At 54.4% G+C, this 22,358-nt stretch overlaps 1 protein-coding gene across 1 annotated transcript in view; it reads left to right on the forward strand.

The window, feature by feature from the left end:
* Positions 1-19,731, forward strand: part of LOC148595479 (uncharacterized) — a gene marked incomplete at its 3' end in the record, with an annotated part of 78,095 nt that extends 58,364 nt beyond the window's left edge. Inside the window, 4 exon segments of the mRNA XM_088520632.1 lie at positions 16,607-17,302; positions 17,963-18,244; positions 18,409-19,101; positions 19,662-19,731. Of these exon segments, the coding sequence (XP_088376758.1) occupies positions 16,607-17,302; positions 17,963-18,244; positions 18,409-19,101; positions 19,662-19,731 (1,741 nt within the window).
* Positions 19,732-22,358: the final 2,627 nt, after the last annotated feature.

Below are 22,358 nucleotides of genomic sequence, written 5' to 3' on the forward strand. Positions count from 1 at the left end.
GCCCCACCAGCACCAGTGATGACCAGCCCTGCTGCTGCACCCACACTTTCTCGGTGCTGAACTCAACCACGTCCCCAAGCTGCTCCCTACAGCTGGTGCAGGGACACCCATGGGGTCTGGCCATTCCTGCTCCTCACAAGCCGCTTGTTCAAGGCAATGCTGGAAGAACAGGCTGTCACCATCCTCTTGGCCCTGCACTGCCTGTGGCTGTGACAAGTGAACAGTCCCCTCCAGAGAATGGTTCCTGGGACAGGCACTTGGGAACAAGCAGCTGGCAGTGTTGATGGGAGTCCATCTGGGACATGACCTCTGGGTGGACAAGGAGGCCTCAGGCTCCCTCAGCCTGTTGAGGAAGAGTTGTCCGCTGGGAGGAGTGCGGGGAGGAAGGACGTGAGTCCTCCTGTGGTTTGCGAGGTGAAGGTGCTGACGTGTGGTGGAGACCAGGGCACTACAAGCTTGAACTCAGGCCCTAGACCTCATGTTCAAAGAGTTCCACACAGCTGAGCTGCCCCTTCACACTAAGGGGCATCACGAAATTTGCTGGGAGTGCATTCTGTTCCTTCTTCCAGGTTACTGATGGAGAAGTTGAACAGGATTGGACCCAATACTACTCCCTGGGGGACACAGCTGGCTCCAGGCCCCCAGTAGACTCTGTGCAAATGTCTGGGCACAAGTAGGAAAACCTGAGAGAACCTGGAGTCTTTTCCTAGCAACTACTAAAGAAAGGCAGAGTTTCCTCATAGCTCCTGCCCATGCAGATGTGCTAAAAATCCCAGGCATGTATCATGGCCTTGCAGGCCTACTTCAGTGTGAATGAATCAAGTGTCCAAAATGAATTACAGTCACAGTTTACATTGTCAACATCTCCACATGTCTCAGCTTCCTAGTGAGCGTGGCTCTAGCACTAGTGAGCATCTAGTGCTATTTCAGATGGCCAAGGAAGATGCCCACCAGGCCCTGACCAGGCATTCTAGAAAGATGTGAGTATCACATTTCCTCTATCAGAGCAATAGGCACTAGCCCGTGCCTGGGACAACCCTGTCTCTTCAGATGTCACCAGGCAATTGCCTCCCACCCGAACTGCCACAGGAAGGCGGCCTCTAGGCTTTCTGTCAATTCACTAATGTTCAGTTTTGTGTGTTGGAGCTTTGCATGGAGCCATGGAAACCTGTGGTGACACTTGGTTGTCATTTCTGTCATATTAGAGAGATTTGAGATGACACTCTAACCATAGGCACGAGAGCTGAGATCTCCTAGACAACACTGGACCCCTGGTCTCAGCCCACCTGCCCTTGTCCCGCCGTGACTCTGTACCCCAGAGGTCCCTTGGTGTCAGTGCTGGAAAAGACGTTGCAGAGGGAAACTCTCCTCCCTGCACTGGGCACATCCAAGGGAGCTCAAACAAGCGGCTCAGAGAATCCCCCCTCTCTGCTAGTGAAGGGGGAAGCCTGGCTTCCTACTTTATCATGGGCTGTGTTTAAGTGCTAAATGAGAGATTCCTGTGCAGACATGACAAAAACTAGGAATCTTTATTTTAGTATTTATTAGTTTAAGATGGATGTAAAAGAGAGAATTTAAAAAGGAAAAAAGCGAGAAGTAAAAAAGAAAGAAATGGAGAAAATACAGCCTCAATGGCAGATATCCTGGTGAGTGAATGAAACAGTTGTTATCACTGACCTTGTACCCACTGGATGAGTTTCTTCAGTGCCTCCTTGAGCTCCTTGTTCCTCATGCTGTAGATGAGGGGATTCAGGGCTGGAGGCACCACCGAGTACAGAATGGACACAACCATGTCTAGAAGTCGGGAGGAGATGGAGGGAGGCTTCAGGTAGGCAAACAATGCAGTAATGACAAAAAAGGAGACCACAGCCAGGTGCGGGAGGCACATGGAAAAGGCTTTGTGCCGACCCTGCTCTGAGGGGATCCTCAGCACAGCTCTGAAGATCTGCACATAGGACACCACAATGAAACTGAAACACCCAAAGCCCAAAGAGAAAGTAACCCCAATGAGCCCAACTTCCCTGAGGTAGGAGTGTGAGCAGGAGAGCTTGAGGATCTGGGGGATCTCACAGAAGATCTGCTCCACCACATTGCCTTGGCACAGTGGTATGGAAAATGTGTTCCCGGTGTGCAGGACAGCATTGAGGAAACCACTGGCCCAGGCAGCTGCGGTCATTTTGACACAAGCTCTGCTGTCCATGATGGTCCCGTATTGCAGGGGTCTGCAGATGGCAACATAGCGGTCATAGGCCATGACTGTGAGGAGAGAAAACTCTCCTCCCAACAAAAAGATGAAGAAAAATATCTGGGCAGCACATTCCGAATAGGAAATGTCCCTGGTGTTCCACAGGGAATTGGCCATGGCTTTGGGAACAGTTGTGGAGATGGAGCCCAGGTCGAGGAGGGAGAGGTTGAGGAGGAAGAAGTACATGGGGGTGTGGAGGCGGTGGTCGCAGGCTACGGCTGTGATGATGAGGCCGTTGGCCAGGAGGGCAGCCAGGTAGATGGCCAGGAAGAGCGAGAAGTGCAAGAGCTGCAGCTCCCGCCTGTCTGCGAATGGCAGGAGGAGGAACTCGTTGAGGGAGCTGCTGTTGGACATTAGTTCCTTAGGGGCACAGGAGTCCTGTCCAAGGAAGGAAAGAAAGCGGAAAGTTAGGGCAGGCATTTCTGAGCCAAAACATTTCAGTTTCTCAAGGAACTCCCAACATTTCCTCTCTCCCTTATTTCAGCTCCATTTCTGGTGCTCCACTTTGAACTGGCTGAGTGTGTCAAGTTCAGCAGGGACTCCTGCCCATAGCTCCGGAGGAGTTGTTTCTGCTTTGCTGCAGGTGGAAATAGATGCACTAGTCTTTGACTGGTATTTGTGGAGATGCCTTGGAATGGCATATTGCATTGCTTGGCATGGACTTAGTCCAGAGACCAAGTGGGAATATTCTCCATTCACCAGCATAAAAGCGGAATACAGCCCTCACAGCAGTTGTATCTGAAGGAGAAGAGCTCTGTGAGGGAATCACCCCCATCACTCTTGCCCTCCTCAACAGAGATATTTGTATCTGAGTCTGCCACACCAGATCTCACTCCAACAAGGGAGAACAACAGTCAAAGGGAAACAAGGATAGACCTTACCCTTTCTACATGTCGAGAGGTCTAGAGATAGACCTTGTCCTCATGCCTCTTTTAACCTTGCACCCTGCACCCTTATTCCAGGCACTGCAGAGAGAAGGAGTAGCTTTGATGCACACAAGCTGCAGGAGACGATGTCCACCCCTTCTATGGCAGGGCTCTTCAACATTTAGAAATCAAGTCATCTCTGCAAAAGGATAATTGGAGGAGTCTGTTGATATATAAGTGTGCGTATAAATAATATATATGATGGTGCACACACGAACACACAGTTCTACACACACACAGTGCCTACTCACTGTGGGAACATATTTTGATACAGCAGAAATCTTTGGTGCCTCAGTCGTTCTCAGCACAAATCCTTGTGCATCCCAACAGGAAAAAAAAAAAAAAAAAACCCTTGTTAGGACTTTGTCATGGGACCTGCTTTATCACCGAGCCTTGTCCCTCACTGTCATGTACTTGTACCTCACTCAGATGAAGGACAACGACACTCAGAAGTAAGCCCAGTTCTTCCTGCAGAAACCTCCCAGGAGCAGGACACTGTCCAGGGGCACCCCCATGTCTGCAGGTGTTAAGAGCAAATCAGATACACCCTGATGCAGCAGCCCAGGAGAAGCTGGTGCTGTCTATGCACTAAGGGATGGATGAGGGGACATTCGGATGTCCCTGGCAGACTCTTTGCCAGCTCCTTGAATCTCTAAATGAGTCTCAGTCTCTTGTCCAAATCTGACAGTTTTGTTTCCGTTTTACCAAGTGGAAGGAAATTCTATGCAGCATCACATTGGCTTCTCTTCCAGGAAATACCTGCCTTGCCTTTCCTTTTGCAAAGTGTTCCCTGAAATGTGCTCACAGCTAGACCTGTGAGCAGAGCTGACCCCCGCAGCACCCTCCCAGCAGGAGAAGGAGCCTGTCCTGGTAGAGGATAATCCTCCCACCCAGAACTTCTCCCCTCAGTCCTGTGGGGAGCTCCCTGGGCAGGCTGAGCGCTGACCTTCACAGGCGACACAGTCACTGCTGCGGGCACACGGCACCTTTGGGTGCAGGGACCCTGCTCTGAAGTGCAGACCTCTCACCCTGTCTGCACACCCCGGCTTCACATCACTGCTGTTTCTGTTGGGGAAGGCAGCAGGATGCCCTGCTCATAGGTGGTATGGTAGAGAATCCCTGCTCTGAAGCAGCTCCTCTTCCTCTGCACTGCAAAAGCCAGAAGAAAGAAGAGAAAAATGCTGCCAGCCATGGGGTGTGATGAGTTCTTATGTCCCCTTCAAGAAGCTCCGTAGCATTGTCCTGTAAGCACAAACTCACCGTGTTAAGAGCTGTGGTCTCCTCTGTCCTCCCACTCCACACTGCCGTTCCCCTCTCGCTGCCTTCTCTCCTCCCCTGTCCGCAGCAGCAGGCAGTGCCCGCAGCCCTGCTGCTCTTGGCACAGGAGCTGCTCCTGCACTCGGCTGTCTCTGGGCAGTGCTGCCAGGCTGCCACGAGCTGCCTCCGTCCCAGGAGCCTGGCCCTGCTCAGGAGCAGAGACCCAGCTGAACTCACCAATTTCTCTGTCCCTTGTGCCCCCTCCTCCTGGGAAATGTTCACTGGAATAGACTGAAGTAATCACCTGTTGTCTCTTCCCATCGAGTGGAGAGCAACTCTTTCAAACCTTGCAAATTCTTTCATCAGAGGATCACTACCTATGACAGATGGAAATGTGCTCCTGTGGAACACCCAATTCTCATCTCTGACCTAGGCAGGACACCTAGTTAGGACATGAAGGGAGCTCCTTGACACATGGTTCAGGGATTGACTCAAATGTGTCAGTCTGGGCATCTCTTGCTGGTCTAGAAGACCCTGACATGAAGTGGGATTCAGAAAAATCCTACAAGCTCCACAGGCAGCTCAAGTGATTTCCCTTTCAAAACTGAAGTGAGCTCAACATAGAGGTCTGCAAGAGAGTTCCTTGTCTAAGCTGCAATTGCAGTCACTGGAGATGGAGGATGGGAACCAGTTGCTCCCACACAAACACCTGGGGACAGCTGAGAAAACTGAGGAGGTCCAAGGCATGTGCCAGGGCCCACTTGCTCTGATGCATCTCCTTGGAGACCTGCATCATCCTAGAGCATCAGGGTGGGGGCCTCAGGAGAATTGCATTGCCCATCTGAAATGACCCCAGACGCCAAATACAATGGCAGCCCCAGGAACTATGAAGATGAGGCGTATAAAGGTTCTGGCATGAAGCAGCAGCTCTGGTAATTCAGTGTGGATACTTGATTTGATGGCATAGAAAAGTGCTTGCAGGGCCTTGTCAGATGCTTGGGGTGTACAGCACAATCACATGTCTCTGGCAAATGCAGCAGGGCACCTGCAGGAAAATCATGTCCCTTGGTAAGGGCTCCAGGGCACCCTGCGTTTCCATGCTGTAGCCAAACAAAGACATTCCAGCACTGGCTGTAGGGAAAGCCCATCCTGTCTACATCCAGGGTGCTGCATAAATGGGAGGCATCCTCACCCCGCCATGTCTCTGCTCCAGTCTCTGCCCTCTCAAACCCTTCTAGCTCTCCTCTCCTGAATTTCTGCTCCCCCTGCCAGATGATATGAACAAGGCCTGGGCTAATGAGGGCCTCAGAGTGGATGGAGCACTGGCTACCAAGGCCTAGGGACTTCTTCAGCAGCACCTTCGCTTTCCCAGAGATTGCTTCAAGAAATCTACCATCCTGCCCTGTCCCTCAGGCTAGGCAGGTGTGACAGTCACAAATGGTTCATGTGCCCACCTACAGCACCTGCACACACACACACCCATGGTCCCTAAGGCACTGCCCTGGCCTTTGGGTGCCTGGCACTCCCTGGGTATCCCCTTTCCCCTGCCTGGTGGCCTGATGGAGCCAGTAAAGGTGCTGCTGGTGCTGTCAAAAGGCAGAGTGGGCAAGGGCACTTTTGGAGCATCCTCACAACCTGCTGGTCTGTCCATGGGCTTTGGAGTCTTCAGCCAGTGCCATTGTGGTGGCCTTTGCTCTGGGATAGAGCAGTGATGCACAGATGATGCCTCCAGCAGCAGCATCCCTGCACATCTGGACATGCACTGATGCAAGAAGGAGAATGTGTCCTAAATATTCATGATTTAATTCTGCATTTCATATACTGTAATTCATATTGCTTTCATGTACCCTCATACCAGTTTATTACAAGATGAAATTGGAGAGGACAAACAACAAGGGTCTTTCCTGCTCTCCTTCACTTTTTTTCTCTTCTTTTTCATTTTATTTTTTCAGTAGGATTTGGAGGAGGAGTTGGAGCTGAGCCCATGGCAGGGCAGCAAGGCTGCAGGTTGTCACATATCCTTTGGATGGAGGCTCTTCCCATCTGCTGGCCTGATGGTCATCAGCCAGGTGGCCAAGACGGTGAGGAGAGCCTTAAACTGGGAGTGACTCAGGGGAGAAGACTCCAGCAAGAGTGAGGAATTGATGGCCTGGGATGGCAGGGAAAGGTGCAAGTGATGTGGACAAAGGAACCCCTGGAGAGAGCAGTGGGATGCAGGGAGCTCTGCTTAGGGACAGACAGAGAGCCTGTCAGGATTGTAGGGATGAGGATTAGTGGGCAGAGCAACAGAGCTGGCCTTGTGTAGATCTCTACTATGGATCTCTGTAAAGGCATCATGATGGGATCCCCATGGTTTTCACCAAGACATTGTGATAGCGTCTTTCTCCATGGTCTCCACCAAGGAATCATGATGGGACCTCCATAGTCCCCACAAAGGCATCATGATGGGGTCTGCCATGGTGTGCAGCAGGGCATGATGATAGGGTCCCCATGGAAACCACCAGGGCTTTGTGATGGCAGTGGTAGCCTGCCCATAAGGCCATTGTGAGCGGGTGGTCCCCATGGTGACCATGTTCTTGTTGGGGGCTAAGGCGCCAGGTTCCCCACTCTGAGGAGAACAGCTCCAAGCAGCTCTGAAGGGTGGAGGACCTCAGGAAAGGCAGCCATTAAGTAAGCATCTGTCAAGAAGAAGAATGCTCCATACAAACAGTTGGTAAAATTAGGAAACATCGCTGGAGCCCAGCTAGCCTAAAGAGGGAACTGGCATGTGGCCTTCAAGTCAATAAGGCAGCAAGTGGAAAGGGGAAGAAGGGAGAGGCTGCAAAGGAGGAAGTCAGAAATATTGTCCGGTAAAGTAAGGATGGTTTGGGGAAAGCCAATTCTCCCTGCTCCTGCTTCAGTGAGAGGAAAAGAATAAAGCAGGAAAATGTGGGCTCATGGCTGAATGGGACTGGGATTCTAGCAAGTTCAGCCCTGCTTGGCTTCAGTCAACCTTCACCAACAAGGTGAAGCCTGAGAAATGTCTGAAAGGGGCAACTGGAGAGGTCACTTCTCTCTCCTTGCCCTGGCAAGTGTGTGCCCTGGGCAGACCTGTGGGATTGCCTGGGGTTGGGGCTTGGTTTGAGGGTTTGGCGTTTGGTAAGACAGGATCAAAGGCCTGTGGGATGAAAGAGCACAAAGTCTGAGCACAGGCTGAGATGAGGGTGAGCCTCAGCTCCACGATAACTGCTGTGGGCTGCTCTTTGGGTAGAAGTGGGATGGAGGACAATCTGTGGCAGAAGACAGTCTTCCTCCTGGAGGCACCAAAGCAGGCTCGCTGTCCTTCACTTCCTCAGCAGGGTTTCATGCACTGTGCTGCTTAAGAGAGAGATGATAGTCCAGAAAAGAGCAAAGGTGCCCTTAACACAGATCCCTCTGAGAAATTTATCTAGGCCTATGCTTCCTGCCTTACTTCATGGCCATGGTGAAAGTAGTGCAAGAACATGGTGCTGCCAATTTAGAAGAATGAAATTGTATTTCAAATTGTTAAAGACTGCCTGAAGTTTTTGAAAAGGTTGTCTTTGTTATTCTTTCAGAATATTCCTACTTATGACTATAAGCTGGTTCAGGGGATGGATTCAATTTGAGCACTCAGAGAGGCTGGTGCTGCTGGAGATGCCCTGGGCTAATTCCCTTGTGGTGCTGAAATTTTTGGAGGTGACTCCTGCAGGCCCTTATCCTGTCATTAGGAAAAATATCTGGAAAAAAAAAAAGTCTAAGACCTCTTATTTTCCCTCCATTGACTAGAAAGGGAAATGCAGACAACTGCATTTGACAGAGACATTTGCATGGATGGGGTCTGTCATGGGGTGGAATCCGCCCGCTCGCAGACACACTTTGACCAATTCCTCACATATCTCCACATGTCTGATTAACTTGGACTTTTTGAAAGTCAGCTTTGATTCAGATGATCTGCACATCTGCACTTTCCATGGTTTGAGTATTCCTCCTCCCCTTGCTCTTTATCATTCAGACACCTCTCAACTCTTCCCTTGCTGCTTTGAGCTTCAGGGAGTCTTTCAGGAGACTCTTGTTGTCTCTTAACCAGCTCCTTCACCGTGTGTCTATCCAGCCTTTACTAACTGTTTGTGAAAAGAGGTTCAAGGAAGGTTATTCCTTGTAGGCTGTGAAGCTCCTTGGAGGCAACTCAGGATTCAACCTACAGCTGAAGTTTGGATTTTCTTTCCTATTGATATAGGATCCAGGTTATTTTGTTTTATCATACTTCATACTTTTACGTATTTGCAGCTAGTTCAGGTGGGAATTGGTGCACATGAGCTGTAACTTTCAGCTACTGGAGTGAGAAAAACAGTTTGATTTTAGCCAGAGTGATCCAAGTCCCCAGTGGCTGATGAGAGAAGTGGCAGGGCTGGGGAGCTGAGCAAGAAGGTTCTGCATACAGGTCTCCTCTCAAAAACACTGCTTTTCACACATGTCCAGACTTCATTGGGAGACACTCTAGGAAGTGGAGAAAGTGCATGCCTGATTCAGAACATGGAAAAAAATAAGAAAGCTCAAAAAAAAAAAAAAACCAATAACTTTCTTTTTCAGGTGCTCATTGTTATCAGTCTAATGTTAAGACACTCCTTTCCAATTAGCTATAGAAGATTTGAAAATTGAAGAAAATTATGGCAAGACTCATGGCTCCTGAGAGGTTTTGCATTTTACTGACCCTTTGGGAGTAGTTAGTGCTGAGTCCATGAACCTCTGATGCTGAGAGGAGTCTGAAGAAACTTCTCAAGAAGTTCAAGTCAGAAGCACATCCCCAAGTTTCTTGGAGGGTTAATGGGTCCCTCTGTGGTTCATTACCAAGCAAAACCTCCCCAGGGACTGATTAGAGCAGAGAGTTGGAAGTCATGATTCAACATAGGAAAAATGCAAAGAGCAGGTTCCTCTGATGCCAAGTTAACCTTACATGTTTATTTTCAAGCAGATTGACCAAACAGAGGCCCAGACCCTAAGTAGGGGGATCCTTTCCATGAGGCTTTGCTCAAGGCTTTTGGTTGGAGCAGTGTATAGGTGGGGGTGTTTAAGGTCTGGAGCAGGACACTGATCCAGGACCTCTTGTGTCCCTGGGGGAAAGCAGGCAAGGAGGCCCTGTTGCCAGAAGGAAGTTTCTTCTTCTAGGCCTCAATGGCAGAGACAACAGCCATAGCCAAGAGGACATAGTCCTAGTTCTTGAGGAGGTTTTTGGCACTGCCCCCAGTTGTCTCTCCCTTGGGCTCTCCTACACTTTCCCATGCCTGTGCCTGTTTCCCTGCAGCCTGTAGACATCAAGCTGCTTCCCCACCTTGTTCTCACCCCAGCATCTCTCCATCTTTCCTCATGTCTCTCTGTCCTTAGTGACTGTTGTTTGAAACACAATGGCATGGCTTGCTCTCAGGTCCCCTCCAGGTGACATGATGCACCACAGCACTGCTCTTAAGTGACATTTCTCTTTTCTTCAAGTCAAGTCTGTACCTCAAGAGGCAGTTTGTGGCTCTTTCCCCTTCTCAGTTTCTTTCCCACTACCAGAACAACTTCCATCATCCCTGAAACCACCCTGCAGGCAGTCACAGGCTCCTGCTCTCTTCCCATTAGCTGTAACACTTGAGCAGGCTAAAGAAGCTCATGGCCTTCAGCTTCTGCATGCAGGCCATGTGCTGCCCAGGCCTGAAAAAGCAACCTCACCCCAGCAGAAGGGTCTCGCTCTGGTAATGTCAGCTGCTGATCCAGAGGAAAAGAACAAAATATTCAGCAGAAACCTTAACTTCTTTGCACTGAACAAGCCCAAACCCTCTCCTCACAACCCTCTCCTCACAGTGGGGCAAGTGATACTCGAGCCCCCAAACACCTTGGGGGCCTGACACTGAATTCACTTCATGTGATGAGCAGAGTTCTTCTACAGAGAGCCCCAGCTGGATGCAGTAGTTAGAGGCACTCTAACGAGTACAGAGTAGGGACTCCTCTTCATGCAGTCAAGGACACTGTGGCTTCCAGAGCACGTTGCTGGCTCACATGCAGCTTACTGCCCACAAAGGTCCTTCTCCAAAGAACTGCTGCCCAGCCGGACATTGCCCAGTCCATATCACTTCAAGAGTTGGTCTGTCCCAAGGGCAGGACCTGGTTTTTGTCCTAACTGGAACACCATCACTACGAAGTATGCAATGCTATCCTGCGTATCCAAGCTGATCTCCCAAGGCGTGTTCTAGTTTTAATTAGCGTCGGGATGGACCATCCTTTTGCTGGGTGGCTGTGCTCCTTAAACACCTGCTGGCTTTCCTAAGCTCCACCACCCATCAGATTGTCAGTTTCTCCCATGGGGAGGGAGCCTACGCAAGCTCTCACTCAGACCTTGATCCATCCCATGCAAGAGCTCCTTCCATCTGAGCTGTCCCTTCACATCAAGGACATCCACCTCATCCTGCTCTTCCCCCCTAACCTTTCTTCGTGTGGAGCTTGTCCTCTGCCATCACAGCCCTCTAGTCATGTGAGTGGTCTCAAAGCATCTCCATTATTCCAACCGTGTTTCCATGCAGTGACAGCTTGTGCCTCTCCATCTGCCCTCCTCTGTGCCAGCCTGCATGCACTTGTGTACGATATTGGGGTGGAGAACCTCAACTGTGGCACAAAGATGAGATCTGCAATGGAGAAACCGGTTACCAAGAGCCAAGGACACCGTGTGTGCAATGGCCCCACTTGACAGCAGTGACTTGCTCATGTAGAGAGCACTTGTCAGGGCTATGCTGAAAGGAGGTTCCCACAAAGAGAGAAAAGCCTGGAATTCCCAAGGTCAGGGAGAAACAGGAGAGGGATTTGGCTCCTAGGGGTGATTAATGGCAGCTTGGGCAACTTGGGTGAACCTCTCTCCAGGAAGGACAAGGTGCCACTGAAGAAGTCCCTGGACCTGGGCAGGCTGTGATTTACCACACGGAGGTCATCGTTGGCCCATTTCCGTTAGCCCATTTGTGAAGAGTTTCCGGAGAAGGAGAGCTCCAAGATTTTAAGGGTGAGGCTACTAGAGCAGAGACCTCTTTCCACCATTGGATGACAGGAGCAAGGACAATGTTAGTGATGTTCACTGGGTGACTGGATGGCAGTCCAAGCCAGGACCTTCTTCACTGGTGCGTTGTCCTTCAGGGAGATCAGTTCAGCTCTGTCGCAGGCCCCAAGGTGCTGCAGAGGGAGCTCAGGCAGCAAAACCCTCTCCTGCCAAGGCTGGGCAACCCAGCTCTGTTTCCCCCTGGCCCTGGGCTCTGCAGGCTTTGCTCCCTTAGTGGGAATCTCCTCTCACCATCACATTGCCACCTGCTCTCCATGACAGCATGCCCATGCTCTGAAGGGCAGGCACCAGAAATGCTGTGTCCTGGCCCTTGGTGTAGAAGAAGTCTTACCGTCACCAACCTGTTCTCGGCGCCACAGCTGAGGCTCTGCAATGAAAACATGCACAAGTGCATAAAGCTTGGGGCAGAGAAAGGAGCAGATGGAGGTGCCCATCTGACTTAGAAATATTGCTGAGGTGTGCTGGAATCTCACACGTGATTCTACATCTCATACAGTAGCAGGGTACGAGATCTTCAGGAGTGTGCGGAGGAAGATGAGCAAAGGGGCTGCCCTGAGTGTGAAGGGGCAGCTCAGATGTGTGGAGCTCTTTGAACATGAGGGCTAGGGCCTGAGTTCAAGCTTGTAGGTGACAAGGGTGAGACCACAGTGGGAGTGACCAAGCACCCAGGCAGGGTGAGGAGGTGGGTACAGTCCCCTTTAAGCAATGTGAGCAAGTGTGTGGCTGAAAGGGCACTCCATGTGCACACAGCCTGCCACCACTGGCTGCAAAGTTGTGGGAATAGTTGTTCTTGGGGACTGGCTGGCTCCTGCAATGACCTCCCAGGAGCTGGGAGAGGGCCGAGGAGGCAGCAGTGCCCTGGTCTCCGCCACATGTCAGCACCTTCACCTCGCAAACCACAGGAGGACTCACGTCCTTCCTCCCCGCACTCCTCCCAGTGACCAACTCCTCCCCAAAAGGCTGAGGGCAGCCTGAGGCCTCCTTGTCCACCCAGAGGACATGTCCCGGATGGGCTCCCATCAATACTGCCAGCTGCTTGTTCCCAAGTGCCTGTCCCAGGAGTCATTCTCTGGATGAGACTGTTCACATGTGACAGTCACAGGCAGTGCAGGGCCAAGAGGATGGTGCCAGCCTGTTCTTCCAACATTCCCTTGGACAAGCGGCTTGTGAGGAGCAGGAATGGCCCGGCCGCATGGGTGTCCCTGCAGCCAGGTGTAGGGAGCAGCTTGGGGACGTGGTTGAGTTCAGCACCAAGAAAGTGTGGGTGCAGCAGCAGGGCTGGTCATCACTGGTGCTGGTGGGGCAGAGGTGGGAGAGCTCTTGGCAGGTTCCCTTCTCTCAAGCGGAACATGGGGGCTTCCATGTGTGCCCATCCCTGCACCCACACACGGCTCCGTGGCTCCACTGTGCAGACAGCACCCAGGGCAGGGTGCTCAGCCCTGGGGAAATGTCCCTCTGACATGGTCCCCATGACAGCCCGCACTGCCCTGTCCCCCCACAAACCCTGCTGGCCCCAGCCTTGTACCACATTGCGGTTGGTGCAGAGCCGTCCTTGGCCTCTGAGCTGGGAGGGAGGCTGGGCAGGGCCGGCTGCTCCTCTGGCTACAGGCACCGAGGCCGGCAGGAAGGAGCTGCCCAGGCAGCCAAACACTGACACTGAAGGTGACCTCAGTGACTCTGCAGGCTCCCTTCCCTGGGCCTCCTGGGTCCACACTGCCTCTTGTAGCACTGCAGAGCTCTCCCTAGCGTAGACATTCATTGCTTTTGCCCTTTCCATTTGGGTGGCTCCCCTTGAGTTCCTGAAGCTCCATTCACTCCCAGGAACACAGTGCCCTTGAAGATGCCCTGTGCTCTCCTGGAAGCACCATATCCATCTCTAGCCCTGTCATATGACAGATACGGCTTGACCATTCACCACCTGCAGGAGCTCTGAGCACCCACAGCTGGAAACTGAATCCAACCCACATTACCTAACACACCATTGCCAGGGGACCCTGGAGATTCCCAGAAGAGCAACAGACTCTGTGAAGGTTAAAGTCCTTGAGCACATTATGGACTCCAGCTTTGGAAGGAGAGGCCAACCTTTAAGCATCGTCCTGAGGAAATCCATTTTTAATTGAGTGAAGCCATGACTGACACAGAGACACAAGGATAGACATATTTACAGCATATATGGCAATTAGACTGAGTGGGTTCACCCTCTGGAAAAGTAGCATGAATTAAAAACCTTATGTTATAAAAAAAAAAAACCATTATAAACACAGAGAGAATTTCCAAAGCACAGAACTCTCTGAAACACATTAGAAACCACTTGTTAGGAAGGATGGGGAGCTTATTTCTAGCACCGACTGTACTAATTGCTTCAATGCATTCTTGAGACTCTTGTACCTCATGCTATAGATGAGGGGGTTGATCATTGGAGGCACCACTGAGTACAGAACAGAGAGCACCAGATCCAGAGCTGGGGAGGAGATGGAGGGGGGCTTCAGGTAGGCAAAAACTGTGGTGCTGGGCAAGAGAGAAACCAGGTGCGGGAGACACATGGAAAAGGTTTTCTGCCAGCCCTGCTCAGAGGGGATCCTCACCACAGCAGTGAAGATCTGCACGAAGGGCACAACAATGAAAATGAAACACCCAAAGCCCAAAGAGACAGTAACCCCAATGAGCCCAATTTCCCTGAGGTAGGAGACTGAGCAGCAGGGTTTGAGCATCTGAGGGATCTCACAGAAGAACTGCTCTACCTCATTGCCTTGGCAGAGGGGTAGGGAAAATGTGTTCCCGGTGTGCAGGAGGGAATTGAGAAAGCCACTGGCCCAGGCAGTTGCTGCCATTTTGACACAAGCTCTGCTGCCCATGAGGGTCCTGTAGTGCAGGGGTCTGCAGATGGCAACGTAGCGGTCATAGGCCATGACTGTGAGGAGAGAAAACTCTGCTGAAAACAAAAATGCTACCAGGAAAATCTGGGCGGCACATCCTGAGTAGGAAATAGCTCTGCTGTTCCACACGGAATTGGCCGTGGATTTGGGGAGAGAAATCCTTTCCATTTCTCAAGGAAACACCCATATTTCCTCTCTCTCCCTTATTTCACCTCCCTTTTCTGCAACTCTGCTCTGCCCTGGTTGAATGTGCCATGTGCAGCAGGGACCCCTGCCCATGGCTCCAAAGGGTTTTTTCTGCTGTGCTGCAGGTGTAAACGAATGTGTCAAACTACTCTTTCAGGAAATGCCTGCCCTGCCTTTCCTTTTCAAAAGTGCCTTCTGAAATGCACTCATAGTTAGACCTGTGAGCAGATCTGAGCCTTGTAGCACCCTCCCAGCAGGAGAAAGAGCCTGTCCTGGTAGAGGATGATCTTCCCACACAGAATTTCCCCCCTCGATCCTGTGGGGAGCTTCGTGTCCTGCTGGGCAGGGCGGGGGCTGTCTCTGGGGTCAGGAGCTCTATAAGTTGCATTTAAATAAAGGTTTTTGGTTTCACATCACTGAAGTCTGTGAATCCTTCATACGCTGCAAATTTCCCATTGTCCATCTTTTCCTTGCTGCCTCCCATGCAATTAGCGTGTCCTTCCAAGAAAAACCTGCTGCTCTGTGCTCTCCACAAGGTATTTGTGCACAGCATGAAGATCTCTCCTGTCCTTCTCTGGTCTAGGCTGAACAAACATCCCTCTTCCAGCCTCTCCTTACCTGCCCCATGCTCCAGCCCCTGACCAAGTTGTTGTCCCTGTGCTGAACTCCCTCCGGTTTGTTTGTTTCCTGGCAGAACTGGAGAGCCCAAGTGGGATCTGGTATAGAGGCATGGTGTCCACTGTGACAAAAAGAGCACTAGAACACGCATGTGGCCCCACTGGCCGTGCTCTCCCAAATAAAAATCTGTGAGGATGGCCAAACTATGGCACAGGGACCCCAAAGGCCTCCCTTGCTGACCACTAAGGCACTGAGATGAGATGTGGGTGCCCTTGGCCACCACCAGGACATACCCCTGGGAGTCCCTATGGCAACGGCCAGGGCTTTGTGATGGGGGTGGCATCATGTCCCCAAGGCCATTGTGATGGGGCGATGCCCATGGCAACCAAGGCTGTGTTGGGCCAGAGCACCACCCTCGGGGGTCGCACTCTGAGGAGAGCAGCTCCAGCAGAAGGAGCAGCTCGTGTTGGTCCCCAGAGCAGCAAGTCCCCGGGTGCAGCGAGTGCCCTGGAGATGGAGAAGGAGAGGCAGGCGAACGCCTGCTCCCAGCCCAGCAATGGGCGTCCTGCCAGGAGCAAGTGCACAAGGAAGGTGAGTGCTGGGGCTGGAGGGGGAGGCTGACAGCAGGGATGGGAGCTGCATGGAGAGCACAAGGATGGGGGGCCAAGCCAGCCAGGCCTCACCTCCTCTGGCCAGGGGCTGCTTCTTGCTGGCTGTGGGGATTTTCTCGAACACAAAGCATGACTGGGATGCTCCAAAGCCCACATGGATCCTGGGAGCCCTGTGTGAAGGATCAGAGAGCCTCTTTGGACCACGTGTAGCTGGGCTGTGCTCGACCATGAGCTTCCCTTTGACAGGGGGCTTCCCATGACGCAGGGGCTGCTTGTAGCAACACAACCCTCTCCATCAGGTGCCTCCTTCTCCCTGCAGGTGGGCAAGCAGGAGCCGCACGCAGCGAGGCGACGCAGGCGGACCCTGACTTCGTCCCCACAAAAGGACAGGCGGCCTTTGCTGTCTGACACCCAGGCTTTTGAAGATGCTGATCAGGCCATCGCAAAGGTACAGAGCTGAGCAGCGAGGCCAGCAAAGGCCCTGCCTGACTGCGCGGCACTGCCGGGAAGCAGGCGGGAAGCGGAGGGAAGAGCAGCAGCAGCGCGTGCTCTGCACGGCACTCTGCAAGGCCAAGCTTCACGCTGGGTCATGGTGCTGCTCCATGTGCCCATCTTCTGCCTGCCCTACAGTGACGAGCCCTCTCCAGAGGCCTCTCCCAGCCTTTGGCAACAGGCTCCAGCTGCCCGTGTGCATGGGAGAGCACTGCGGTCATGAAGGGCATGAGGGGCCACAGGAAGGTTCCATGTGGAAGGCTGGAGAGTGGAGCAAAGGCCATCGGGAATTCTCCTGTGCGCTTTCATTGCAGATGGCAGAGGACACTGTCAATGATGTTCTTTCCACCCTGCAAGCTGCTCATCCCTCTGCTGCCCTTCTGAAGAAGACTCCTGTGAGGCTCAGGGAGACCCTGCCCAGCAGAGCTGGGCTAAGAGCGGAGGTGCCACATCTGCCTCCCAAACCACCGCGCACTGCCAGGGCAGCCAGCCAGGCACATGGAGGCCTGGAGGCTCCTGCATGTAAAACACCAGGGTCTACAGGGAAAAAGAAGCTGCCTGCTCCAGAAAAGCCTTGCAGAGCTTCTGCCAGGTGCAAGACCAATGCCATCGATACGGAAGATGTGGCCAGGAGACTGGTGGACGTGGTGATGGAGGGATTAGAGACAGTGGCAATAACTTGCAGGGAAACTGCTGCCAGGGAAACCTCAGGGGCTGTTGGGGGTGCTGTGATGTCTCTGAAGTGCGGGAAGAGACTGGAAGAGTCCATGCCTCTTGATTTGCCTGCCCTTCAAAAAGCCAAGCAAGATGCTGGTGTTCCCCACCGGACAGTTCCAGAGCATGACCACTGCTTGCTTGAGGCCAGACTTCGGTCTTCTGTGCTGGGAAAAACAAGGATGGTGCCAGAAGATGGTGTCAGGAAGAAAACTCTTCCTATGAAAAGCCAGCAGCTCCCAGGACACTCCTCCTCTGTGCTGGGAACACAGGTTCTGCCTCAGCCCTTAAGTAAGGTATCAGTGGCCCATGCTGGAAACCTGCAGCCTCCTGAATGGCAAGTGGCCACCTCTGAGAATGTCCTAGGAGGAACATCCTCCTCTGGCCTCGAGCAGCTCCTATGCTGGGAGACAATGGCTAGAGGGGTTTCAGAGGCGTTGAAAGATCCAAAGATGAGCAGCCCCCACATTGCAGAGGGACCAGCCAGCTCTGCCAGAGCCATCGCTGTCAGCTCCCAACAGGCAATGGCCTCATTGGAGTCCACATCAGCTTTCCAGCCTCAGCTCGCTGCCCTGGCTGACAACATTCTCGCAGAGGTCTGCACAGAAATGAGTGCCGAGAGACACAGCCCTGCCCCGCACAGCTGTGTATCCCCTGCCGCAGCATGGCTGGACGCACTGCTGGCACTCGTGTCTGCAGCCTTGAGGCCTTCTGAGGGCACAAGTGCGGCCCATGGCCGGGAGCTGAGGGGAGCAGTGCTGCAGAGGACACTGGCGCACACCATGGCGCGAGCAGCACTGGCAAGCGCAGCCCAGAGGGAGAGCGCAGAGCGTGGTGAGAGCAGTGTCTGCCGTGGAGAAAGGAAGGTCCTGGTGGCCGGTACACAAAGTTCCTGGGGCAGTGGCTATGGGCCGGTGCCACTGCGAGGGCAACCTGCATGGCGGGCCTCAAAACAGCAGCCGTTGGGAATCCTCTGCTGCCTTTGAGACGCGCCGCAGCGCATACACAGAGACAACCCAGCGAAGTACCTGTCCGTGCTCTCAGTCACAACGGAGCCGCTGGAGGAGCTCGAGAGGAGCTGCCTGGCACGCACTGGACAGAGCTTGGCGCAGCTGCGAGAGGCCAGCCTTGAAAGGAAGGAGCTGAGCCCAAAGGAGAGCGAGGGCCAGGAACTGGAGGCCAAGGGGAAACGTTTCTCGCTGACAGTGTCAGGATGCCTCAATGTTCGACCTAAGGAGGTGAGTGCAAGGCATGGGCTGGGGCACCTGGAAACACTCCCTGTGCTGAGGTCAGCCACTGTGCCCTGCTGCAACAGCCACATTGTCCCAGGGCTGACATGGCCACAGGGGCATTTTCTGGTGGAAAACCAGCTCCCTTCACCAGTCCCCCTCTCTCCCTTCAGCTGTGCGCCAGAAACTCCTTCCACAACCTGTGGCAACCGGAGCTGACGCGAGTGGAGCTCCTCAAGGACGCGAGTTCCAAGTGGGAGGTGCTGGAGCGGCTGTGCGCCCATGCCCCCAAGGGCCATCATGAGGTGGGAGCACAGCAGCATGAGCGAGTGGAGTGGAGCGATGAGGAAGAGGAGGCTGAGGAAGAGCTCTTGCAATGGGACCAGACGGAGAGTAACAACCGCATGTGCATGCACTGGGTCACACCGAGCCTCAGGAGCCTTTTGGCAGACCCGCCAATGTGCCACACGGAGCTGTCTGGCTCCAACAGCATCCAGGAACAAGATGCTGCCAGGGAGGCAGCCGGTGACCTGCAGAGCTCGCCTCTCACCCCAGCACTGCCCCAGGGAGCCGAGGCAGCAGCATTTCCTCTGGCTGGAGAGTTGCAGAATGCGGGAGAAAATGCATCGGTCGCTCCATCAGACACCAGCAGAACAACGGCCGACGCTCCCCTGGCACTCAAAGAGCCCCAGGACACTGTGGAAAATGCAGCTGCCAGTCCAGCACTTCCCACAGAGCAGGAGGCAGAGGCCTCTCCCCTGGCCGCGGGCCCTTGTGCTGGGAGCGACAGCCCCCCTGTCAGAACACGGCTGCCTGAAGGTGCCGGGTCAGACGGCTCTGCCTTGCCCGGAGGGCCTCCTCAGCAGGTGAGCGGGGAGCTTGTCGTCAGCAGCCAACCCCAAAGGGAGCCGCCACACGAGCAGTGCTGGGGGGCTGCAGGGGGGCTGTGCAGAGCTGCCCCCGGCCACGTGTCCCCCTGCATGTGGTTGGAAGCTGCCACCCCCAGCCCTTTACCCATGGGCCTGTCTGCCGCGGGGAAACTGCCTGCTGTCCCTTTGCAGGAGCCAAAGGCGCAGGGCTGCCGTGCCCTCTGCCCCCTGCATCCTGGGGCACAGACGCGGAGCCAGGAGGGAAGGGGCAGCCCCAGCAGCAGCCCCTTCCACACCCACCCGCCCAGCCCCCTTGTGCCACACGCCAGCCACCTCCACTCCCGGCGCCCATCGGAGCCCGCACCGCGGCCCTGCTGCTACAGCCCCAAGACAACCTTGTCCCCTTGCCGAACAGCCCCCGCTCCCTCCCGTGGGGACTCGCGTTCGTTCGCAGCAGCCCCCGCAGCAAACCCTTCCCCCGGCCATCCCGGGCAGCAGCACCCTGAGCATGGCCAGCTCATATCACACAGCTCTGTGTCCTCCCTCTCCCCACGCAGGCTGCCCCCGAGCCCCAGGGGCAGGAGACGCCGCCGTCTTCCTTCAGGCACTCGCCAGAGGTAGAGGCAGGTACGGAGCCAAGGGCAGAGCCCTCCTGGGCATGGGGAGCCCGTGCTGGGACAGCGATCGGCGCTGAGGCCGGCAGCAGGCAGCGCCCTGGGGCTGCCATGCCCAGGCCAGGAGCCTCGGGAAAGCCCTGGGTGGGGGACAGGCAGGCGCTCGCCCTGCCCTGCGCAGCCCCTCGCCCACGGCTCTCCTTCCCCCACAGGCACCAGCGCTCTCCCGCCCGCTGCGGCTCCCCCGCGACGGCTGGGGCGGCTCAGGACAGCGCTGCGAGCCCTGCACAGAGCCTTCTGCTGCTGCCGAGCCGCGGGGCACTGAGAGCTGCCCTGAGACGGGGCCAGCGCCGAGCAGAGAGCCAGAGCGACGGGGATGCTCTGCGAGCGGCTACAGCAGCGCGGCCGCACCATGTCCTACAGCTCTGTTACTCCAGGGGAAATCTAAAATGGGAGCAAATAAAAGCTTGCAGACATATTTTGGAGAGCTGAAACAGTACTACTGCACATGCCTGTTGTTTAGTTTGCGTGTGGTAAATACACTTTGTCCTCTGGCCTAGAGCCCCGTTCACTGAGGATCCTTGTGAGCTCCCATAAAACACACTTCTGTGGGTGACATTATTCACTGGAGTCCATAGAGGGATCCTATGACTGAAAATACCTGACTCCAAGGGACCTGAACTCTCCTGTTGGCTCTTCCCAGAGATCTCCTGGATCCTCAGGTGAGCAGGAGTATGCATGGGGACAAAGCCACATCCCAGACAGTCTCCATGGCACCTTCAGCTCCACAAAGTGTCAGAGCTTCACATGTACTCCCTGAATCAACATTTCCCATGGCCTTCGGGAATGGTGAAGACCTTGGGTAGAAACACAGGAGATGGGAGAGAAAGGGCCAAGGCCCCAAGACACAGAGCTGGGCTCCACAGCATCATGAATGAGGTGCCACAGACTTAAATGAGCAACCCAAAGAAGTCCTTCCTTTGGCAGTGACTTGGAAAGTCACATTTCTGACAGAATTCCAGATGGGTGGGTCTTCTGTTCTGTAAGACTGTCTCCAGGATTCTGCAGAGATGAGGAAGAGCACAAAGGGAAGTTGTGGGGATGTTCTTCAACTTCATCAGCTGCAGAGCTCACAAAATGCTGGTTGAATCAAAATGCAGATCTTGCAGCATTGCACCACCTTACAGGCTATGCACCAAGCCCAGACAGCAGCACTGCAGTGTGTGGCCATGTCCTGAGATGTCCAGGGTCAAAAATGCAGGAGATCACAGAATGGTTGAGGTTGGAAGGGGCCTCTAGAGATCACCTAGTCCACCGAGATCCAGAGTCCCGGGGCTGTGCAGCCCCCCAGGACAGGATCCCAAGTCCCAGGGAAAAGTACACTGAAAAGTCCAAGGAGCACTTAAGGTCCAAGATAAGGAACAGCAGTTTTGGAAAATAACATCACTGGCAGGAGGTGACTGCTTCCTGGAGACAGAGGAAAATGTCTCTGCTGTCCCCCTGCCTCGTCCATCCCCATGGCAGTGACCCCAGAGGACACACTGGGACGTGCCCCACCACAGGGCAGTCTCCCTGGTGACATGGGTGCAGACCTTTGTTTTCCGATGGGTCCTTGTTGCTCCTGAGTGCCGCTCCCACACACCCCATGGCTGTTCTTTGCAGCAGCTCTATGGCATGGAGTGGGGACAGAAGGCAGCGGGGCTGCACTGGGAGACCCTTTCATCAGGACAAGGAGCAGGGGCATGTTGGAAAAGGAAGAACATCCCTCCTCTCCAGCTGCAGAAGTAACCCAAGAGCAAGGAGGAAAGTGAGATGGGGACTGCTGGATGAACACCCACAACCTGGACTTAAGTTCTTGTTCCCAGGGATCCTGCTGCTCTCCAACAAGGCTCCCAGCTTCAGGAGCTCCTTCCCGAGGTGTCACACAGAAACTGTCACTGCAAAGACCCCTGTGGATCCCAGGCTGTGGCAGTGGCTGCTCAGGGCTGGAGGCTGCTGCAGGAGTCCTGCCAGAGGGTCCCACCTTGCTCAGGGGACAACGTGGCAGCCAGGACTCCTGGGGCTGGGGCTTCCCCGAGCCCCAAGGCTCCCGTGGGGCAGCTCCAACCCTTGTGTGGGTGCTGGGGGCAGAAGGAGAGAATCCAGGGCAGGTTTCCCTGGCACTGGCTGCCCCTCTTCTCCCCCACGCCAGGGTGGGCAGTGCTGGCTGAGCCCAACACAGCAGCTCACACAGCCCCCCAGGCCCCCACACCAGCACCCCCAGCACCCGCAGCCCCGAGCTGGGCTCCCCTCCCTGCCCCGGCCCCGCACAGCCCCCAGCACAGCCAGGAGCCCCGCGGGGCCTCACAGCCAATGGCTGCGCTGGGCATGATGAGGTCACTGCTGCCGCAGCCCCTGATAGGCCAGCTGCAGGGAGAGGGCGTGGCTGCTGCTTGGGAGGTCCCCGCTGCGGGCAGAGCTGATTGGGCAGCAGCAGGGCTGGCTCTGCCTGGTGACTGTGAGGTCACTGCTCCCGCAGCGCCTCATTGGGCAGCAGCCGGGCCCTGCGGGGCTCTGCGCTGCTGAGATCATCTCCGCGGAGCAGCTGCTGAGCCCGGGCTGGGCTCCTGGCGGGGAAGGGCTGGGGAGGCCATTGCTGCC

The sequence above is a fragment of the Tinamus guttatus genome, unplaced genomic scaffold, assembly GCF_059628265.1.
Source record: "Tinamus guttatus ecotype Peru unplaced genomic scaffold, ASM5962826v1 Tinamus_guttatus_pri_ptg000095l, whole genome shotgun sequence".
Lineage (NCBI taxonomy): Eukaryota > Metazoa > Chordata > Aves > Tinamiformes > Tinamidae > Tinamus > Tinamus guttatus.